Source organism: Scylla paramamosain, chromosome 28 (assembly GCF_035594125.1).
Source record: "Scylla paramamosain isolate STU-SP2022 chromosome 28, ASM3559412v1, whole genome shotgun sequence".
NCBI classification, from domain to species: domain Eukaryota; kingdom Metazoa; phylum Arthropoda; class Malacostraca; order Decapoda; family Portunidae; genus Scylla; species Scylla paramamosain.
Window position 1 is genome coordinate 12,772,251 of NC_087178.1, and position 19,373 is coordinate 12,791,623.

The window sequence follows — 19,373 nt, forward strand, 5'->3', positions numbered from 1 at the left end:
GTGATAGGATGTAGAGGCTTGAAAAAGTGACGAAGCGTGAAGAACCTTGAATTGAAATGGTGAATATTTTTGCGTAACAAACTATTTTAACGGAGTCAAGAAATCTGTTGGTGTTTGCTCTTCCTTTGTGTTCATTTATATTTGTTTCTTCAAAGGGATAGAATAATAAACACGTTTATCTACACAAACACACACACACACACACACACACACACACACACACACACACACGGGGTAGCGCTCATCAGCAGTGGCCACGTGACCTGAAAGAAAGTGAAAGGCAAGGTGAAGGTAGTCGCCGAAGCAACAATGAGGGGCGAGGGTAGGTGGTGAGGCAGCACTGCCACTTGGAGATACTCGCGCGCGCGCGCGCGCGCGTGTGTGTGTGTGTGTGTGTGTGTGTGTGTGTGTGTGTGTGTTTTCATTCTTTAGTTGTTTTGCTTTCTGCCCGGAAATGGAAAAGTTTGTTTATCTATCCATCTATCTATCTATCTATCTATCTATCTATACATTTAAGTATTTTATGTATCTTTCGGGTGAGAGAGAGAGAGAGAGAGAGAGAGAGAGAGAGAGAGAGAGAGAGAGAGAGAGAGAGAGAGAGAGAGAGAGAGAGAGAGAGAGAGAGAGAGAGAGAGATGAAGCACTTAAAACCGACTTCGTATGCAGATGAACATCCTCAAGACTTAATGCACAGAGAGCATTTCGAGAGGACTGGGCGCTGAGGCACTGAGGGAACTTATAGAATACAGAAGTGACAGAAGGAAGTTGAGGAAGGCGTCGAATAAACAAGTCAGCGCGGAGGAATATGTTTAGTTTTTCGATCTAGGTTTTATCATAATTTCAACTCACGCAACACAGAGCAGAGGATGGAGAGATGAGAAAATCTGGTGTTTTTATGTTCTTAGTCTTTTGAACAAGTAGAAAATTCAGTTAGAATTCTTCTTTTAGAGCTCAGATGGCCTGTAATAAATGGAAAACATACATAAATCAGAGGAGACGGTTAGAAGTCTTTGTTCTGCATTAGATGGTAAGAGGTAACGTAAAACCTCCCCAGTATCCCTGTGGTCTTTAAACAGTCCTATGTAGTTAACTGTAACACTTAATAACTCGCACGGGTAGTTATTCCTTGTAGAATGTGGGTGGAAGGAAACTTGATAATGCCCTCAGGCCAGGCACAGGAACACAGGCCCCGTGCTGGAGCTGCCGCCGTGTGTACTCAGGATCACACTTACCACTGTACTGCTAGCCGCCTTGACGTTTACGACCGACGTGGGGGCCCTCACTTTACGACATATTGCCTTTCTCTCTCTCTCTCTCTCTCTCTCTCTCTCTCTCTCTCTCTCTCTCTCTCTCTCTCTCTCTCTCTCTCTACGCTTCCTGTGTCGTCCAAGTTACTTCTCTTCCTCGTTTTTTTCCTTCTCCTTCTTCCTCCTCCTTCTGCCTTTTATGTTTTCCTCAAATAAGCAGTAAAGTAAATGTAGCTTGCCTCTCCCAGTCGATAAAAAATAGATTTATGGGCTTCATTTTCTAGGGTTCAGATAGAGAATGTTTTCCCTCTTCCGTTTTGGCATAGCGGACAACCTTTACGCCATCTATTGACCGGACTGGCCACATGCGATTGTAAAGGAAGCTACGGGGTGGAATGCGTCTCTCTCTCTCTCTCTCTCTCTCTCTCTCTCTCTCTCTCTCTTTCTCTCTCTCTCTCTCTCTCTCTCTCTCTCTCTCTCCAGTGATATTGAGAATTCTTTTCGTGGTTGTGAGCGACAGCTGATAAGATGGTCCATAGAGCGTATATAATGGGAGAGAGAGAGAGAGAGAGAGAGAGAGAGAGAGAGAGAGAGAGAGAGAGAGAGAGAGAGAGAGAGAGAGAGAGAGAGAGAGAGATAATATAATGAAGCAGAAACTTAAGGACATGACGAAAAAAGAAATTAAAACTTGCTCACGGAAATCATTACGGGAGAAAAAGAAGTTAAAAATAAACGGGAAAACGAAGGAGCGAGGAAAGAGATCAATTTACAGATAGGAGGCTGAAAAAAAGTAAAAATGAGGAAAGAAAAGGAGGTGGAAGCTATGTGACAAAAAAAAAGAAGTAAACTGGAAGGTATAGAGAAAACAGGAAGGAATAGTATGGAAGGCTAATAGAAGAGAGGAAGAAGAGAAAGACAATTAAGGGAAGAGGTGGTGGAAGGGTGAAGAGAAAAATGAAACAGAGAGAAGGTAAGGAAAGAGTGAGTAGAGGGAAAGGAGGGAGTCAGGTTAAAGAGAAGAGGGAAAGAGTGGACGGAGGGTAGGATGGAGGGAAGGAGGAAAGAGATAATGGAAGGAAGGAGGGGACGGCGAAAAGAGATAGAAGATGGGAAGGAAGGATGAAGTGGAGGAGGAAAGAATAAATAGAAGGAAGAAGGGAAGGAAGGATGGAGGGAGGAAAGAGTGAATGAAGGAAAGGAGGGAAGGAAGGATGGAGGAAAGGCAGGTCTGTGTTAGAGGATCGATGGCCCTTAATGAGTCTGTCAAGTTGGGAGACTTGCAATGGACGCTGTGTAAACAGTTATCGATTGCTCGTGTGTGTGTGTGTGTGTGTGTGTGTGTGTGTGTGTGTGTGTGTGTGTGTGTGTGTGTGTGTGTGTGCGTATATCAGTTCTCATACTCTTCTCATAATTTGCACATTGCTTAGTGACTCAATGGTTTTCGAAATGTTTGCTTCTCTGTTTTCCTGTTTAGCAAATTATGATGGAGGAAGAAATGCAATAATCGGAAACGTGACGATTACTTGAGCCCTTCACTGAGTGTGTGCGTAACAAATGTACGCTGACACGGTGACCAAGTTAGGCAAACAGGTAGCTACTGGTAAATGTTTGTTTTGAGGTTGAGTGTCATATATTAATTTTTATAGTGGTCTATTCATTTATCTTTCTATCTATCTATTCATCTATCTATCTGCCTTTCTATCTTTCTTTTTGTATAACCGTCTATCTATCTATCTTTCTGCTTGTCCATAGCTCTACACCCCCACGCTTCAAGATTTTGTACGTATATCACATAACACAGCATATATTGAATGTACATTTGCTCAGTGACGCACGTGTGAGGTCAGGAAAATCGACGCTGGTGGAGGCAGGATGGGCTTTAGTGCAATACTCGAGAGAACCCGTAAAACTGCTGCCAAGGAAGGACCAGATGGGCAGGCGTGGGATTTGATTAGTTAATTGATTCACTGATTGCATGATTGGTAATTAGTGACTATCCCTAACGAATCGTAATTAATCAAGCAATGAAGATGAGCTATTCAGACGAAGGCAATCATTCAGAGCAGCAATCTGACTAATCATCTTGACATTTGGTTCAGTAATTCCTCAGATCGTTCATGAGGGAGTTGAAATCCATCTGTGAAGAATCGAAATATCTAAAGGAGGGAATTAAAGGATCAAGGGAACGCACAGTGGTCCTCGTTACTGTTTGGATCCACTCATTCGTGAAGGGTTCGGGAAGTGTTTGGAATCCATGCATTGTAAAATACTGCGATAGGATGTGTTGTTGTTGTTGTTGTTATTTGTTAGTATCAGAGAGAGAGAGAGAGAGAGAGAGAGAGAGAATGGTGATGTATGAGATAAAGATACCGGAGGTGGGTGAGGGAATGGGAAAAGGTGCAGGACAGGGCGAGAGAGAGAAGAGATAGAAGAGAAAGGAAAGAGAGATAGATAGAGGTGGGTTCCAAGGCCGGCATGTGGCAGTGAAAGGCAAGTCGCACAGGAGGGAGTAGGAAGGTAGGAAAGAGAGAGAGAGAGAGAGAGAGAGAGAGATATTAGTGGCGATACCATTGGTGGCAACGACGTGGACCTGGAGTGGACGGACACGCAGAACACGACCAGTAGAATCCAACACCATTTAGCCAGTTCCAGCACCGCAATCAGTCCTCCGCGTCTTGAAGGTATGACTTAATGACTCGCCGTGCCGCTGCCTGACTGACTGGCTAGCACGCAACACGAGCAGACTGAATAGCGGGGCCAGGCTGGGAGGGAAGGGTGCCACCGTTTCCTAATTAATGAGGAATTCGTGAAGGTGATGACAGGCAGGTGCTGATGCAGGTAAGGGAGTAAGGCGTCGAGGGTTAGCTGCTCAGAGTGTGTGTGTGTGTGTGTGTGTGTGTGTGTGTGTGTGTGGCGGGGGGGGGTGGGGGGAAGGGCCTGCGTATGTTATTTGTTGGGTGGGTGGCTACTGTTGGTGGTGATGGTGGCATTGCTGTTGTTGTTGTTGTTGTTGTTGTTGTTATCATCGTGAATAATGTGATTTTAATAATAATAATAATAATAATAATAATAATAATAATAATAATAATAATAATAACTGCAAATTACAGAAAAAAATAAGCCGTGATGATGATGAAGTAACAAACTTTGTGGGACGATGTGTGAAAAATTACTGTGGAGGAAGCATATGATAGGAGTGATAGGAATGCGACGTAGCTTAGTATTACATGTACATAGATTGACAGGAAACTACTGTGAAAGATGTAAAGATTTTGTAGGGAAAAATGGATATGTATGGGGGGTGAGTGGAGAAGAGTAATATTTCCTAGAGTTTCAGTAGCCAAGGCATGGATAGAATATTGTGATGAGGTGAAAGGCAAGGTTATGGAACGAGGGGCAATGATGATGCACGGAGGGAAGGGAAAGTGGGAGGTGATGCAGTTATTGTTTGTGGATGACACAGCTTTTATTGGAGGTAATGAGGCAACAGCTGCCATATCTACGTGATTACGGGATTTAGTATGTGGCAGAAAAAAAGCTAGTTGTGGATGAGACAAAACTGAAAGTGACGAACAAAGTGAGGCTATGGATCTAGGACAGGGATGGGCAAGACACGCCCCGGGCGCCTTATGTAGGCATTTTCTATAGCTCATAAACATGCGATATATTCTTTCTTTAAATCTTAGAAAGGACCAGTATGCGGTTGAGCGGCCACAACAGTAATGTAAGATCATTTAATATTAATTATTAATATTTAATATTAATTATTGTTCCTATAGCAAATCATTATGAAAAAGCAGTCTTTAGATTGCATAAATATCAATAATTTTCATCTAGACTCAATGTGTTGTTCTCGAAATGTACAACCATCGATGACGTGCCTCACCTGTCATCCCTGTCCTTGGAGTTACTCGTACCTGGTGATGCTCAATGCTGAAATATTGGAATAGACTGAGAAGTTCTAGACATGCACATAGATGCCTTGCCTTACCTCTAATTCACGTATTATTTTAGAAATAAGATGACACAGATTTCAATGGTCTTATTGAATTGGTTGTTAAGCATAATTCTGACCAGACTGACTAATGAATTTGTCTTTTTGATGTTGTTGATATTAAGACTAAACTATTAATACTAAAAGACTAAAGAGAGCAAGGATAAAGAAATAGAATCCCCACCAAGAAAACATTTTTACTTTTCACGAAATCACACACACACACACACAGAAAAAAAAATAATAAATAAATAAAACGAAGAATAGATTTAAGGAGTTTTTCTTTTCTGCTGTGTATTCTGCTTTTTAATGTTGTGGCTGGTATTATTGATGTCGTCGGGGATAAACAATTATTTCAACATATTTCTCACGAAAAAAAAAAAAAAAAACTCTTAAAAATAACATTCATGCTCGAAACCACAACGTTACCTGCACGTAACAACTACCCTCCGCAAACACGCGAGACTTGCATGACGGGAAATATTCATGGACGCTGAGGGACGGCTAATGAGTGGCTGTAGGGGGGGCTGTAGGGGCATGCATACAGATGGAGGATACGGGGCTGCGTAGGGCTGCGTGGGATTACCGAGCTTGACTCATGAGTATATCTTCCTGGAACACGATTTCCGATGCTCTTCTGCCTTGCACGGTTATTGTCCTTAGATGAGTAACCTGCCGACACTCACTTCCATCTTGTTTAGCGTTTTCCCACAAGCTTAAGTCCTCTGATCATCTGACAGTTTGTGTACAATGCCATCCAAAAAACTGTCAGAAAATCCAAGAGCTTAAGATTACAGGAAAACACAAAACAGTGGAAGAGAGTGGGGTAGATTACTTGTTTTCTGAGCATGACTGACATTTGCTGTACATTCCTATCTACCCCGTAAGGTGAGGAGGCTGCACTCAAGGTTTCCCTCTTAACCTTTACCTCTTTTACGATGCACGGCAGAACAGAAGAGTAGACATACAGGCTTTTCTTCAAGTGTGTCTGTAGGTCGTGTCTGTGACTATTGCTGTGACGTCCCGTGCTCGGTAACTTTTACTCATACGCAAGAGTACGTTCATGTGTGATGAGGTGAAGGGCACGAGGAGTCCAAGTAAGGCTGTTTACTGGCAAAGGATGGACGAGTACTGATAGAGAAAGGCTAGTATGCGTACCTGAGTTCCCTTTCACCACCAGTAGCCCACAGCAGTCTCCGACACACACACACACACACACACACACACACACACACACACACACACACACACACACACACACACACACACACACACACACACACACACACACACACACACACACACACACACACACAGACACACACACACACACACACACACACACACACACGGTTGGGCCAAGTGAAAGAGGAAAACTTTGCAGTAAAGAGAAAGGATTGATCGTCCCTTCCTTTAGTGTCATGGCCGTGCACGGGTTGTTTACTCTCCTTAATCGGGCTGGAAGGCGTAATGTTCATGGCTGCTGCGTCTTCTTTGCTTATGCAAATAGGAAAGTAAATTCAAAGTTAAAAAGACAATAGACTAAGTAAAGGCTGTTTTGTCTATATTTATGTAAAGGAGAATGTAAAGCGAAGATAAAAGTAAAAAGACTTAATTACAGTAAGAGAATGATAGTAAAGCGAAACAGAGAAGAAATTCAGGGATCTATTTTGCAACTCAACGAAAGGGAAAGTAGTCTCGGAGAATTGCCAAACATTCTTTATTTATAAAGATCTGGTGAATTCCTGCCTATGATAAACAACCGTTAAATTGGATGTCGCTTGTTTTCTCTGCTGATACTGAAACTAACACAGGTCTTAGATATTACTTACACGTTGTATCCTCAATCGCCTACTTCTTATATATGTTCGGTGCCAGACGCGAAATTAACCCTTTCACTCCTATGGTTTTACTCCTTTGTTTTATATTCAGAGCACTGTGAAATGTTGTTTACATGTACACAGAAAAAATAAGATGCCTCTCTTTTCTTGTCTATAAAACACTTTGACAAAACTTAGTACAAAAATAAAGGTATAAACAGTTGGAAGGGATGATGGAAAAAAAAAATGGTTTAGAAGTGAAAGTGTTAAGAGAAGTCAGTGTGGCTAGTAGTAGAGCGACTTATCTGTGTCTGTCATTCGCAAAGCCTGAATACCTAAGTACCAGTAGATAGAAGACTTTATAAAGCAATGATTTATCAAAAAAGTTCTGATGTTCTAGCGGGATAGGCTGGCCACGTGGATAGGACATGAGAGCTTTGGCAGTGTTTTGGTTCGAGTCCGAGTGCGGGCACTTTAGAAACGGTAACCGGTCTTGAAATTCACACACACACACACACACACACACACACACACAGGTTCATTCACATTAGGGGAAGGACGAGAGCATGTGCGTTAGGTTATATATAAATCTGGTCCTCTCTCTCTCTCTCTCTCTCTCTCTCTCTCTCTCTCTCTCTCTCTCTCTCTCTCTCTCTCTCTCGTCACGTATTTTCAATCTCTTTCCATTTTCTTATCCGCTCGCTTTCGTGGGAGAGTCTGTTTGTTTACCTTAGCCTCACTGTTTGTTTGTATAGTTACTTACGATGGCGCTGTTAAATGTGTAAAAACAGAAGAGAGAGAGAGAGAGAGAGAGAGAGAGAGAGAGAGAGAGAGAGAGAGAGAGAGAGAGAGAGAGAGAGAGAGAGTTTGCCAGGCCAGCTAACCATAAGAGATAAGACATCCATTTACTGGGAACAAAGCCACGGATCTCTTTCCTCGTATACAGAATAATAAGAAAAGAATGTTACCCTGCAGAATCTATAAAACAAAAACAATCCATGGAATTCGTACAGAAATACATAATAGTATTTTCCTGTTAACCTCCTTTGCTTCTGGTATTTGCCCGTGTGTGTGTGTGTGTGTGTGTGTGTGTGTGTGTGTGTGTGTGCGTGTGTGTGTGTGTGTGTGTGTGTGTGTGTGTGTATGTGTGTGTGTGTGTGTGTGTGTATGTGTGTGTGTGTGTGTGTGCTCATCCTTGGCAGTCTTGGCAAAGCTTCCAGCCTTACAACCTTCTCTGTTTCGTGTCTGATGTGTGACAAACAAAACGAAAGTATATTATGGTTTGGTACAGATGCATAGGAGGACACACACACACACACACACACACACACACACACACACACATTCACCACTTGTCTGCTGCCTCGTTACGACAGTTACATTATCTTAAGCAATAATTTAACAATAATTCTGGCATTCGCAGAGGTATGTTTATTTTTTTTTCTTTTTTACAAGATTAATTTCTTTCATTAAACTATTTGCCTCTGTTGAATGATAAGATTTTATCTGAATTGCTCCCCACGTGACTAAGCTCCAGACGTCTCTGATACTCGTACATTCTATTTCTGTACGTCGAAATCTTACCCGAAACTCTTGCCAACGGGTCCCTCCTGTCATCCCTCCCTTCCCTGCAGCAATGAAACTCCTTTTACCACACCCTAACTCAGTCACGACCGCCCTTGTGTCTCCTCTCCCTCTTCCTCCATTCCTTCCAGCGTGACTCCTCGCCCCGCCTCTCATTTCTCTCCCATCACTTGTTCTTTTCTTACACTCTCTAACAAAAGTTCTTCTCCTTCACGCGCAAATCTCACCAGCAGCTGTATCATCAAACTACCGAGTCATATCATTTAGTGCCTTACTTCATATCATATGCCCTCTCACGCGTCTTGTGAAGCCTGATTCCCGTAGGAGATTTTTATCAGTAAGTTCCTGACGTTCTTGTGTCACTATCTGCCGGCAGAAGGAAGTGACGTGTCATGGAGAGCACAGGACGGGAACAGTTGGACTTAGAGACAGACACACCTCCCCCGCACAACATCATATTCAGGAAGTACCGGGGATGTTACGTGAGTCGCGGCATCGGGCTCCTGCTGGGGGTGTTCTTTGTCAGTGCATTGTTGGTGACGGGGCTCCTTGTTTACTACGTGGCGCCCCACCCTCCTCCTGCTCCTCCTCCTGCCTCCAAGCCGCCACTCCTGTCTTACCAGCCTCTCATTACTACATCCCCCACCTCCCCCATCTCTGCCTCCACCACCTCCACCAGCACCACTACCACTCCTGCTTCGGTGGAGGTAGGTGGTACATCTCTCACAGTTATTGCAAGAGTGCATGACGGTTTCACATGAGACGTTCTTCAATGGGTTTCTATTATTAGCAACTGCTCCTAACAACAGTCTTCAGGACATATGAATATCAGAATACCATGAAGAATAACAAAGAGTTATATTCAGTAATTTATTCACCAGCTGGTTTATTCATTCCTTGCTTTGTTAAGTCTTTAGTAAGCAGTGGATTCGTTTCATAGAGCTGATAGAGGTTCAGATGTTCTCTAACCAGTTCAATCCAGCAGGATGCGGTGACAATTACGAAAGGCGGTATGACGTCGCAGCCCCTTGGTGCCGAACCTGAGGGAATCACAGATGAACGTGAATCGGAGACCAAAAAGGGAAGTCCTCGTCTCCCTCGAGCCCTGAGGCCACTCCACTACCTGGTGAGGCTACAGCCGCTTATCAATGGCAACTTCACCATCCTGGGCTACGTGGAGGTGGAGATGGAGGTGCTGGAGGCCACCTCTAACATCACGCTGCACATCGCCGACATCATCACTCACAATGACACAGTAAAGGTCAGTGACGCACCTCCTGTATCCAACGTGGAGCGGTGTCCTGATGGTCTGATGAAAGGCATGACTGATGAAAGGTTCCTTGTGGGTGGGAGACGAGGCAGAATAAAGTTGCGGCAGGGGGAGGTGAACAATAGCAACAAATATTTATATGCAAAGATACCCTTCTTTATGTAAACGACATGAATGGGGAGTTTTCGGAGGTAGTCAGCCTGATATTGTTGCTATTGCATGTCCCCTAGCGACATGAGCTAAAATATTGTTATTGTAAATCCCATGCATATACAGATGCATAGCACATTGATCATTATGATACTTTCGAAATTCTGCATCGACTTTTAAATATCTTGTATGGATAATTTTGGGAGAAGTTGGTTAAAAGAAATATTTTTCGTGATTAATTAGTAATACTGTGAACAATATTTTAAATACGGCATATTGCAAGTCTAAAATCTATTGATTTGAACAATGAAAAGATTAGAAATAAGACTGTACTATATAGTATGACATAACATACTCAGTAACGTCGAGATATATGGGTATAGTTATTTTCGTAGGGATTTTAGCATCTCTTTCAGGAAGCGAGCGACATGGCAAAGTAATCGAACACCAAAACAAACCTCTCTCAGGACTACTCTGGCATAAAAGGGAGACAAATACAGGAAGCTACAGGTTCATGGAGCAGTGGTATACAGACTGCAGCAAAAATTAACTGGTTGTCCAACTATGTGTTTGTTAACCTCAACTAAGGCGGACCAGTCAGATGTTTGTTTTAGTTAGATATAAAGTATTACTCTCGTTAGGACACTCGAGTTGCCCATTTTCAATTAAAATTGTTGTTTCCATATACTAGTAAGTTGATATATGTAATTCGGTGCTTTAAGTGGCACAGACATGCTGTCTTCATTTTTCAGTGTCGTCTGCATTAATACGCTTCCGATCAATGGTGCACTTTTTTGGAAATTTCGAGATGACCAAATAAATCTAAATACCAATTCACTAGAAAATCAAATTAAATAATTTTCTGCATGAATACAGTTGGCTTTTACCTGTGTTACTTCTTAGAAGGAATTGTGTAGAAAAGTATATTATATAAGCTCATTGGATCTTTATGTATATAGAATGACACTGTAGGCATATTTGATATTGCTCCTGTGAATGAGAAGGGGACATGTCTGGTGCTGCCGCCTGGTAACGCTCACTAGTTTAAAAACTCCCCCATTAAAAGATATGCTATAAAAAGTTACACATTACGTAAGGCTTCTCTTACTTGCAGCTGAGAGCGGCCCAGGACCCGACAGGGCCGGGCCTGGCCATTGCCGCTCACCAGTTTGACAGCGAGCGGGAGTTTTACGTGGCGCACTTGAACGAGACACTGCAGCCAGGCGACAAGTACGTCCTGTCCATGCACTTCATCGGTCTGCTCAACGACATGATGAAAGGGTTCTACAGATCCTCCTACAGACACGCAGACGGCACCGTGACGTGAGTGTCGCTTGACCTGGCCTCCATCACCGTCACAGGCGTGCCATGCTTGCAGGAAGTTGTATGTCAAATGTTTGCTGGACGGTCCGTTCCATTCCCTGCAGGTGGCTGGCGGCGACACAGTTCCAGGCGACGGACGCGCGGCGAGCCTTCCCTTGCTTTGACGAGCCTGGGCTGAAGGCCACCTTCGAGGTGCACCTCGCCCGCCAGAGCAACATGACCTCACTCTCCAACATGCCCGTCAAGGAAACCATTCCCATGTGAGTCGTCAGCACAACTCATTTAGCAAGACTTTTACGTAAGTCCAATGTTGTTCACATTTGTTTTGTGTTGTGACTAACGAGTGTGTTGTGCGGCAGGGAGGACCAGGAGGGCTGGTTATGGGACCAGTACCACACCACCGTCCCGATGTCCACCTACCTCCTCGCCTTCGTCGTTTCTGATTTCGTCAATTTGAATACTGTCATTAACGATAAAATCCTCTTCAGAGGTAAGAATGATACTACTAAGTATTGCGGACTTCAAATATATGCTTTTAATAGATCAATATTATTAGTCTTAAGACATAATACGCTATAATTATTCATTGACTATTAATCACTCTTTCCTGCACAGTGTGGGCGCGGTCCTCTGCCATACGCCAAGCTTACTATGCTCTTGACGTGGGCCCGCGCATGCTCACTCATTTCGTCAATTTCTTCAGCCAGCCCTACCCGTTGCCCAAGCTGGACATGATCGCCATTCCGGACTTCGCCGCGGGTGCCATGGAGAACTGGGGTCTGGCCATGTACAGGTGAGATGCAATTCTCAGCTATATGTCCCCTAAGCGCGGCTTGGGCGGCGAGAGTTGTGTTTGGGGTTTGGTGTTTGGTTTGATAGATAACCCTCGTCATCATTCAGCCAACAAATACCGTAATGTATTCCCTCTTACAAGTCCTGGTCATGGAGGGGGAGCAGAGGATGGAAATTAATGCATCAGACAGAAGCAGGACGACCAAGAGCTATGACTTTAGCATTAATACATCATAAGACATCATAAGTACATATTTATGAATCTCATACAGACTTACCCACAAGAAAAAAAAAAAAAAGAGACTAGAGGGAACAATTACGACATTTATCTTCGATATCGTTTTTTCACTTTCCTGTTAACATTCCGTCCCTTTCCTCAAGAATCACTTCACCATCCCTTCCTTCTCTGTTATCTCATCTTTAGAAGCGTAATTCCTCTCGCGCCATAGTTACTTGTATCACGTCACCGTACTTCCTTTATCCGCATTTCTCTTCCCCCCCTCTCCTCAATGCAACTCTGCCTCTCCCGTCGCCGCGTCAAGAGAGATACTGATGCTCTATGATCCTCGCGTGTCCTCCGCCTACAACAAGCAGCTCGTGGCCTCCGTGGTGGGACACGAGCTAGCGCATCAATGGTTCGGTAACCTTGTGACGCCTCGCTGGTGGACAGACATTTGGCTCAACGAGGGATTTGCTTCTTACCTCGAGTACACAGGTGTCGATCATGTGAGTGATGTGTGTGAGTGTTGTGTGCGTGCGTGCGTGCGTGTGTGTGTGTGTGTGTGTGTGTGTGTGTGTGTGTGTGTGTGTGTGTGTGTGTGTGTGTGTGTGTGTGTGTGTGTGTGTGTGTGTGTGTGTGTGTGTGTGTGTGTGTGTCCTTACAACATCACTTTTCATTTTTACTTGTCACAATTATTTGGCAGTCTTCGACTTAAAGTAATCTCCCAAGTTCATTTTCAGTTAAGTTCCATTATGTAATGTTTCTATGTGTTCACATTAATCATTAATGAAGACAAAAGTTTCATCTCTCCAATATGAATAGAAAAGACGCCAATACAAACTAATGACTTCTAAATATGTTAATCTAAACTGAGCAGGGCACCTCATTCCCTTCCCTCAGGTGGAGCCGTCCTGGAAGATCATGGAGCAATTCGTACTCAACAGGATCCAGGGAATGTTTACAGCCGACAGTTTAGCCTCCTCTCACCCCATCCGGCACAACGCGGAGCATGCTGACAAGATAGCTTATGACAAAGGTAACCGTCCTTTTTTTTTTTTTCTTAAAAAGTTTTGTCTTGATGAAAAAAAAAAAAAACGCTAGTTACAAAAGCGTTGCTGCTCATTGACATTTTCTTAAAAGGGGATATACTTCTGTATCAGCTGTAGCAGTTGCAACACCAGCAGCCCTAAAGATAATGAAAATGATAATCTTCAGAACATTTTCTTTGCACATTATCTACAATAAAGCCTGCGGTGGCTCTTGTCATTCCGCTTCAGGATCGTCCATCATCCGCATGATGAGTCACTTCCTAGGCGAGGCGGCCTTCAGGCGTGGCCTCACTGAATACCTCCATCGCTTGTAAGGAGTTCTGATTCGTAGCATGATTAACAATGCAGTCTGACGCACATTATTGTAATGTTAAATTTAACAATACCAGTAAAAAAATGTAATCAGAAACTGTGTATATTAAAATTTTAGTGAGTACGACAACGCAGAGCAGGACGACTTGTGGCGGCACCTGACGAAGGCGGCGCACGAGGCCGGCACGCTGCCCCTCAACCTCACCGTCAAGACCATCATGGACACGTGGACGCTGCAGATGGGCTACCCCGTCATCAAGGTGGAGCGGAGCGCCGACGGCACCTCGGCCACTGTCTCGCAGGTGAGTTTGTGGCGAACACACAGGGAGTGGCGGCGGCCAGGCGGCGCGACGTCTTCACCTCAGCTCACTGTCCCGCTGGCTTCCGCAGGAGCGGTTCCTGCTGGTCAAGGACGACAACGCCGACGACACGCACGACTACAAGTGGTGGGTGCCGCTGACGTACACGGGCCAAGACCAGCCTGACTTCAGCCAGACGCAGGCCAAGGTGTGGATGAAGGACTCGGAGGCCCAGGTCACCGTCACCTCTCTGCCGCCCAAGGACCACTGGGTCATCTTCAACCTGCAGCAGACCGGCTACTACAGGGTCAACTACGACGACCACAACTGGAACCTGCTGATCCAGCAGCTGCTCACCGACCACCGCGCCATCGCCACCGTCAACAGGGCGCAGATCATCGACGACGCCCTCGACTTGGCTAGGGCAGGTTGGTTCCCAAGATGTTATCATGAAATATTTTAAATGTAACTCATAGATAGCGATGGAATCTTTTCTGGCAGTAACTGATATACTGTATGTGTTCTAAAGACCGAAAATGTAGCTTTCGTTATTAGTTCCATTGTTTTGTCCTTGCATTTTTCAGTTGACTTTCTCCAAGCTTTTCCAATTTTTTTATCACATTTTTTTTTTTTTAACACTTATCTTATGTTCATCTTTAACCTTCCCGTGCAACAGGCCGCCTGCCTTATAGCACTGCCCTGGAAGTCACCACCTACCTGCCAGTGGAAAAAGATTTCGTGCCATGGGCTGCTGCGTTTGAGAATATTGCGTTCCTGACAGACATGCTCAAAGACACAGCGGCATACGGCGCGTTCAGGGTGAGCTCACTGCACTTGTGAATATTACTGTTCACAATAATTATTTAGTGGATCTGCCGGGTGCCATGACTGTTTGGTGAATGCACAATATCAAACGGGAGGCATGAATAAAGAATAACGTGCAACATAAATCCAAAGGGTGTATATCAGAATTATAGTTGTAATCGTTCAGTAATAACGATCTCCCTCTCTCTCTCTTTCCTTCTCTTTATCAGAACTACCTGTTGGACATTTTAGTTCCGCTGTACGACTCAGTAGAGTTCCAGGACCGCGAGACAGACCTGCTCCTGGACAAGTACAAGAGGCAGAAGGCGCTGTCGTGGGCCTGTCGCCTGGAACATCCAGACTGTCTCCACAACGCCACCACCAGCTACGCCTCATGGATGGCCAACCCAGACATTAACAGGTGGAATTTTGTCGATACACAAGTTCTTTTCCAGAGTTTACTAAAGGATATTCTTCAAGGACACAACAGTTTTTACCTTTCCCAAATTTGAAAGTTATTGTCATGACTTCTCAAGCTTAATAAAATTATCTTATGTAAGGTTAGAACATAATTTCGAAAGACACCACTACTATCAAGATAGGCAGTTTAAATTTTGTAGAGTTTGTAATATTTTTGCTCAGTAAAATTCCTCGAGGGTTGTTCGAATAAGGAGAAAGTGTCATACTGTAGGTGCCAGAGAGTTAAGATTCAGTTATGATTGTGCAGCATCTCCCCGAACCTGAAGTCAACAGTGTACTGCCACGCCATAGCGGAGGGAGGCGAGCACGAGTGGACCTTCGCCTGGCAGCAGTACGTGGCCGCCAACGTGGGCTCGGAGAAGGTGACGTTGCTGAGGGCAATGGGTTGCACCAGGCGACCGTGGCTCCTGTCTAAGTATGCTCGTCCCTTCGATTATCTCTATTCCGCTTCAAATTGTTGTCACATTTCTTGCCTTTTTGTTGTTTTTGATGAAAAATATTCGTTTGAGAGGGGTTTTTTTCTGCTTTTATGTAGCTCTTGGCCAGAGCCCCTCTTTTTTTTACGGAAGAGGGGCACTGGACAAGGGCATCAAAAAGTGCGGGAAAAATGCCCACTGAGAGTGCCAGTCCCTAGAGAGAGAGAGAGATCATCCAAAATTATAGGATAAGTGTCTTGAAACCTCAATCTTGAAAGAGTTCAAGTGCATAAAAAAAGAAAAAAAAATGTCTCTAGGCCTCGAAACCTATCCGGCATTATCGACTCCTCATTCTCCTGCTCGTCTCCAGGTATTTAGAAATGGCGTTCACCCCAGACAGCGGCATCAGGAAGCAGGACGCCCTCACGGTGTTCAATGCCATAGCCAACAACGATGTGGGCAGGCAGCTGGCGTGGGTTTTCCTGCAGGACCACTGGGACGACATTTATGATTTGTAAGTCCTGATGTAGAGTGCATGAAATTATACATAGATGAGAGTTAAGTATATGGTGGTCTGTTCTGTTCATCATCACATTTTGGTAGTATTGTTAATGTGTAGAACTACTACTACTACTACTACTACTACTACTACTTCTATTACTACTACTACTATTACTACTACTACTACTACTACCACTACTACTACTACTACTACTACTACTACTACTACTAATACTTCTGTTGCTGCTGCTGCTGTTGCTACTGCTGCTGTTGCTACTACTACTGCTACTGCTACTGCTACTGCTACTACTGCTACTACTAACATTACTACTACTACTACTAATAATAGTAGTAATAATAATAATAATAATAATAATAATAGTAAAAATAATAATAATAATAATAATAATAATAATAATAATAATAATAATAATAATAATAACAATATAAATACAATTAATTCCACGATCAATATAATGAGAATATGTCACTAAGCTTAAGCATAATTTCATACACATTACTTTACATCTCACCGTTTTTTGTAAACATACACAGAATGCTTTTGTTAACTCTAAGGCGAGTCAAAGACTGCTAGTGCTGTTAGTCAAGGATTATCTGGGTCTTTATCTCCCTTGGTCTTTCCTTGCAGCGTTGAGCGAGTCCCAATGCGCATGATCCGGAGTGCGTGTCGGAAGTTCAAGACAGAACATCACCTGAAGGAGGTAATGAACGAGGAAAGGGAGCGTATTGTCTACTCTAGCAGTTTAGTTTGTGTGTTTAGTATTTAGTAGTTTATCGTCAATGGTGTATTTTATTAGTATCTTTATATTATGGTACACAAGGATATCATCTTTATGTTCCTTATGTCCTGAGTTTTCTGTTTTATTCCTATTTCTTCAGTTTCTTGCCGTTTCGACTTTACTGCCCGCACGCACACGTAAAAAGTTTGCCTCCTCTTCTTCTCTTCCTCTTTCTCCTCTTCATCCTCCTCTTCCTCCTTCTCCTCTTCCTGTTCCTCCTCCATTAGCACCTCCCCTCCAACTCCTGCCAGGTCTTTCACACTCAGAGTCACCATTTTCATCACCATGGGCGGAGTAAAGCGAACACCACAAACACTTCATCATTTCTTACACTTGACTCCACCACCGTCATCATTTTACGGGCTGATACTTCTCTTGCCACCAACCTTCCCCTCTACTTGTGTTGATTCCGACACTGCGTTTGATTCCGACACTGCGTTTGATTCCGACACTGCGTTTGAATGTTCACAACACCACACACAAGCTGGTTTTATAGCTGTATCTATTTGCCTATCTATCTATCTATCTATTTATCTATATATCTACCTATCTATCTATCTCTATCTACCTACCTACCTATTTATCTATCTATCTATCTATCTATCTATCTATCTATCTATCTATCTATCTGTCTGTCTGCCTGCCTGTCTATTTACCTGTCTATCTATCTATCTATCTTTTTTTTCGTAAATAAAATTCTCTCTCTCTCTCTCTCTCTCTCTCTCTCTCTCTCTCTCTCTCTCTCTCTCTCTCTCTCTCTCTCTCTCTCTCTCAGCACTCCCTTCTCGTCTCTCCCAGCTGGTTGAGTTCTACGAGGCGCACAGCCACCAGCTGCCGCACAACGCCCTCGACATGGCTCAGCTGCTGGAGGAAGTGACCGGCAACGTGGCTTGGCTGAAGAATCACTACGATGAGGTGCTGGCGTGGCTGGAGTCTCAAGGGCACGCTTACATGCTCCCTTCACACTAAGGAAGGACCGTATTCTGAAACCTTTCTTCCCGCACTGTGATTACTTTTAATAGGCTTTAGTTGAAGTGATAAAGGTTCTTAAAGTTGTTTTTTTTACGGTTCTAATGACAAGTTTTCTACATTGTTAACAGGAGAAACAGTCTTGATAACTTAGCTAATCATCTCTGTGGCCTTTGAAAGTAGTCGTGGTGAAAAAAACAAAACGTTTCTGAGTATGGGCTTTAAGATAGGAAGGGGAAGCCTGCGAGAGGAATCATGCGTGACAAAGGAACACTAGAGAGGGAAAGTATTTATGCACATTTGAATTTTTTATTTATCATCATTGTAATTGTTATTATCATTGTTTTATTTTGATGTTCGAAAAAGTCTCACCAAGCACTCAAATTTAAGGGGAAAGTTGCGGTCGTAATGCCGTTTCCAGGAAAGTAAAACACAAAAGAGTTCCTAATGGGTGGGTCAGTTTAGTCTCAGGAAGTAAGTAAATTGGAAACAGGGATAGATAAATAAACATACGTTTGGATATTTTTGTCATTCCATTGATAAACTTCATGTAAATTTTGCGTATGGGATATCGTAATGTGCATATTTGATCGTGTTTGTTTCCATTTTTATTATTTTGCTGTCAAACTGTATTTTTCTCCCCACTCTTTATCGTAATATATCCACGTGGTGTGATGTCCTTTGATCTTGTCCTACGTCACAATAAAACTTCACCTTAGTTTTATTCTTTCAAGGGCGGTGTGCGTGATGTGAAGAGGAGCATGTGTATTGGTGAAACAAGTAACCATTAAATGTTGAAAAAGGTTACAAGGATACAAAGGAAAGCGTTCTGCTGTAAGAAAACTTTTCCTCTCCGTCTTCGCGATTTTAGGGCGTGGTGAGACAGGATTTGTACCACTGGGATGTATTACGTAGTTGTCGGTAACTCTTTTGATGGGGACCGCATTTGATCTGATTCGCTTCACGGGATCTGTCTAGTATGGCTTTCTCTCTCTCCTGAGCAATGCAACACGCAGGCGACAAGTCTCTTCACCACAAGGGACGTACAGCGTTCCGTTCGAAAGAATATTTTCAATAGCTTACCTTCAAATTTATTATAGAAAATGAAGAATTATTTTTCTGTGAGAACTAGCCAGTATTGTGGGATAACTATTTTATATTTCATCTGATATATTAGCTTATAATACCTTGAAAATTAAATTTGGAATGATCTAGCTTGTCCCGAAGTTAGTAAGAAAGTCATGAATGCCTACAAATGATGAACAAATTATTTCCGTCCTGGGTGCACGCTGCACTTCAAAGCTAGAGAACGATGTGGACTATTCAGGTCAGTCTTTAACAAT

At 43.4% G+C, this 19,373-nt stretch overlaps 2 protein-coding genes across 4 annotated transcripts in view; one reads left to right on the top strand and one right to left on the bottom strand.

Annotated features, from left to right (window-relative positions):
• Positions 1-1,238, bottom strand: part of LOC135114924 (aminopeptidase N-like) — a 20,206-nt gene extending 18,968 nt beyond the window's left edge. Inside the window, exon 1 of the mRNA XM_064031200.1 lies at positions 1,114-1,238. The gene's annotated coding sequence lies outside the window, so the exon portion shown is untranslated. The remainder of the gene's footprint in view (positions 1-1,113) is intronic.
• LOC135114926 (aminopeptidase N-like) overlaps positions 1-18,749 on the top strand; it is a 19,892-nt gene extending 1,143 nt beyond the window's left edge. Inside the window, exons 2-18 of one of the 3 annotated variants that reach the window (XM_064031204.1) lie at positions 9,022-9,352; positions 9,628-9,906; positions 11,180-11,388; positions 11,493-11,648; positions 11,748-11,878; positions 12,004-12,181; positions 12,723-12,906; positions 13,301-13,436; positions 13,678-13,759; positions 13,880-14,063; positions 14,152-14,488; positions 14,737-14,879; positions 15,095-15,285; positions 15,592-15,759; positions 16,131-16,274; positions 16,911-16,983; positions 17,837-18,749. In XM_064031204.1, the coding sequence (XP_063887274.1) occupies positions 9,038-9,352; positions 9,628-9,906; positions 11,180-11,388; positions 11,493-11,648; positions 11,748-11,878; positions 12,004-12,181; positions 12,723-12,906; positions 13,301-13,436; positions 13,678-13,759; positions 13,880-14,063; positions 14,152-14,488; positions 14,737-14,879; positions 15,095-15,285; positions 15,592-15,759; positions 16,131-16,274; positions 16,911-16,983; positions 17,837-17,938 (3,012 nt within the window). In that variant the 5' untranslated portion in view covers positions 9,022-9,037 and the 3' untranslated portion in view covers positions 17,939-18,749. The remainder of the gene's footprint in view (positions 1-9,021; positions 9,353-9,627; positions 9,907-11,179; positions 11,389-11,492; positions 11,649-11,747; positions 11,879-12,003; positions 12,182-12,722; positions 12,907-13,300; positions 13,437-13,677; positions 13,760-13,879; positions 14,064-14,151; positions 14,489-14,736; positions 14,880-15,094; positions 15,286-15,591; positions 15,760-16,130; positions 16,275-16,910; positions 16,984-17,836) is intronic. The other 2 variants (XM_064031202.1, XM_064031203.1) reach the window with 2 other exon arrangements.
• The last annotated feature ends 624 nt before the right edge of the window (positions 18,750-19,373 follow it).